This window comes from Aegilops tauschii, chromosome 7 (genome assembly GCF_002575655.3).
Source record: "Aegilops tauschii subsp. strangulata cultivar AL8/78 chromosome 7, Aet v6.0, whole genome shotgun sequence".
Lineage (NCBI taxonomy): Eukaryota > Viridiplantae > Streptophyta > Magnoliopsida > Poales > Poaceae > Aegilops > Aegilops tauschii.
Window position 1 is genome coordinate 88,517,274 of NC_053041.3, and position 2,842 is coordinate 88,520,115.

The 2,842-nt window shown below is 54.9% G+C and overlaps 1 protein-coding gene across 1 annotated transcript; it reads right to left on the reverse strand.

Moving 5' to 3' along the window:
* Positions 1 to 219: 219 nt before the first annotated feature.
* On the reverse strand, positions 220 to 1,253 carry LOC109778886 (uncharacterized). Its single transcript, XM_020337471.1, has 2 exons — positions 615 to 1,253; positions 220 to 561 (listed from the first exon to the last, which is right to left on the reverse strand). The coding sequence occupies exons 1-2, from the start codon at positions 1,251 to 1,253 to the stop codon at positions 220 to 222; spliced, it is 981 nt and encodes a 326-aa protein (XP_020193060.1).
* Positions 1,254 to 2,842: the final 1,589 nt, after the last annotated feature.

The following is a 2,842-nucleotide window of genomic DNA, read 5'->3' on the forward strand; positions in this document are numbered from 1 at the left end:
TTAGGCTTGGAATGGGTCACCCGCGAACGAAAAACGGACACGCGTCCGTTTGGGTCGGCGCGTTGAGCCGCCACTTTTGTCCGCGCCGACCCAAACAGACGCGGGCGGATGAAACGGGTAGCCCCATTGGCGTCAAGCTTATTGCGTCGCTGCCCAGTCGCCAAAAGGAAACAAATAACACTATTGAGAAATTTGAGATTGATTGCGAAAAGCTGGTGGCTACGTTGAGACCGTCGAAGGCGTGAACCAGGCTGCCGGCGGCCAGAAGCTGGGCCGCTCCACGGACGACCTGACCTTCTTCATCCTGCCGCTCTTGAGGTCGTAAACCCCGATGCACCGCTTCTGGAAGCCACGCCTGCCGTAGAGATAGCGATTGCGCTCCTCCGTGCGCCACGCCGCGTGCTCCAGCTCGTCGTCGGTGAAGTAGACGCGGCCGGCCCTGAGCCCGGCGTGCTCCTTCGTCGACACGCACAGCGAGTTGTTCAGCCCGACGAACAGGGCCGCCTGGCCGATGTCGTGGGTCTCCTCCCACTGCCCCGCCGCGCCGTCGAGGACGTACACCTTATGGAGCACGTCCACTTCAGCCAGAGCTCCTCCGAGCGCTTGACGACGACCATCAGCCGGCCGTCCGGCGCCGCCACCAGGTACTTGTGGCACATCGAGTAATTGTCCGTCAGCCTCGGGGTTGCCGACTCCGCCGCCTTGTCCTGATCCGCCAGCGTCAGCCTCGGCGCGACCGCCGTGCCGGTCATCTCGCCGTCGACACCAGGGTCGGGCTTCCACGCCTGCACGACGCCCGAGCACGTGACGGAGTAGAACCGGCCGTCGTGGTGGATGGCGTCGTCGATGGCGTCGGGCGAGGGCGCCAGGCGCCACACGGGGTCCTCCGCCGACGCGAAGGCCGGGGCGCCGAAGTCCCTGTGCAGGATGAGCATCGCGGCGTAGCAGCCCGGGTGCGGGGAGGCCGAGAGGACGACCTTGCCGTAGAAGTACTGGAGCATCTGGGTACCGGCGAGCGTGAGCGACGAGCGCGGCCCGACTGCCTCCCATACCGGGCCCCTGAGACTAGGAGGGTGCGGGCTGCCCAAGCGGACCTGCACGAAGCGTTCGATCTCCAGAGCGTAATGGAATCCGGCACAGTCGGCGTGGATCGTCCCCATGGTGGTGACGTCCGGCAGCGCCGCCTGCTCGCCAGTGACCGGGTTGACGAGGTGCGACCTTTCTTTTTCTGCTGCCCCTCGTATCGTACCCATGAGCAGGACCCCACGATTCGTGCGGGCTCGGTCGCTGAAAAAGGAGCCAATCGTTGGATCAGAAACGGATTAGAAACCTGTATTGATTTCCCTTGTATATAGCTAATTTTTTAAAATAATATTTTTTTATTAAATTGCACAAATATTACGCTGAAAAATTATTTTTTAAAAATAATACACCGTCGGCCCGCAGCGGGCCGACTGGGCCTAGTCAGCCCGCAGCCAGCCGAGTGGGCGCAGTCGGCCAGTAGCCGGCCGACAGCTGGCCCGCCTGGCACGTGTCGGCCTCGGATTGGGCTGGCCACGTCGCGAGGGGGAGGGAGGGAGCTGTCGGCGCGGGTGCGCCCCTGTCAGCCTACCGCGGGGCGATCGGCCGGCTGCTGGCCGACAGGGTGCGGCCCCACCTCGCGCGCGGCTGGCCCGGCTCCCTGCGGCCTTATCCTCCCTTTCCTCCACGCTCCACGCCCAAGCTTCTGTTCTTCTTCTGTTCTTACTTTCTCCTCTCTCTATACAAAAATGCCACCAATTTCTACACCTAAATGAGCCAGTTTTTTGCGATTTTGGCACCGTGAATGGATTCAACTTAGTTAGGGCAGCCAAAAGAGGTCTCGATCTACTGATGGGGTAGCTCGTGGTGGTCGTGGTGAGCATTTTGGTGGAGGTGGTGGTGGTGAAGTTGGGGCAGTGTGGTTGAGGTGGTGGAGGTGAAGGTCGTCGTTCGTCCTTCTTCGTTGGAGGCGGAGCACCGGCAGTTTGGTGGCCGCCGTTCGTTGTTCTTCGTTCGCACGCACGCTTCAAGGGTATATTTCAGCAAACATTTTATTTTTCGTAGGTGCTCCGGTAGTATTTGTTAATATGTTTCGATGTGAAATAAATTAGGTGTGCGATTATTGTTATTTGCCCTGGTAGTATACATAAATATATTTAGATGTCAACTAATTAGTTGTGTAAAAATGTGTAGTTGCTCCGGTAATATTCCGTACTATATGTGGATGTCAAATATTTAGGAGTGTCAGTATTTGTAGTAGCTCCGAAAAAAAGGTCCGTAATATAGGCAGTCCAGTCAAATATATTAATCTGTCAATATTTGTAGTTGCTACAGCAAATATTCGTAATATACTTGTAGGTGTGTGAATTGTATTAGGTGCTCCGTTAATATTCTGTAATATATAGCTAGCTAATATATAGACATGTCTAATATTTGTTAGTGGGGGTATATTAAGTTGTTGCTTAATACTTGTATTTCGTTGTTGAAAAAAAAGGTGAGCCGAGATGTCCGATGTAGTGAAGTTCAGATTTTACTATGGTCCTGGTACTGTCCAAACAACTGAGATGGGAGAAGATCTGAGTGAATTTACTCACATAGAGGTGCCAATGAGCGCACCTCAAACATGGTCTGTCTGTCAGTTGAAAGAATGGATTGCGGCAAGTTTAGGTCTTGATACTGAAACACACACTGTCGGTGTTCATGCATTGTGGACACGGTCAAGTTCAATAATTTACTTTTATTTGAGGCCAATAGAGGGAGATTCTGATTGGGTGCGGTGGTTACAAGGTTGCGAACGAAGGGGATGCAATCCTGTTGCTTT

Coding starts and splice junctions, on each gene's coding strand:
- LOC109778886 (XM_020337471.1), bottom strand. CDS start 1,253: ATGGGTACGATACGAGGGGCAGCAGAAAAAGAAAGGTCGCACCTCGTC. Junction 562..614: donor CGCCGGACGGCCGGCTGATG/GTCGTCGTCAAG, acceptor GTGCTCCATAAG/GTGTACGTCCTCGACGGCGC.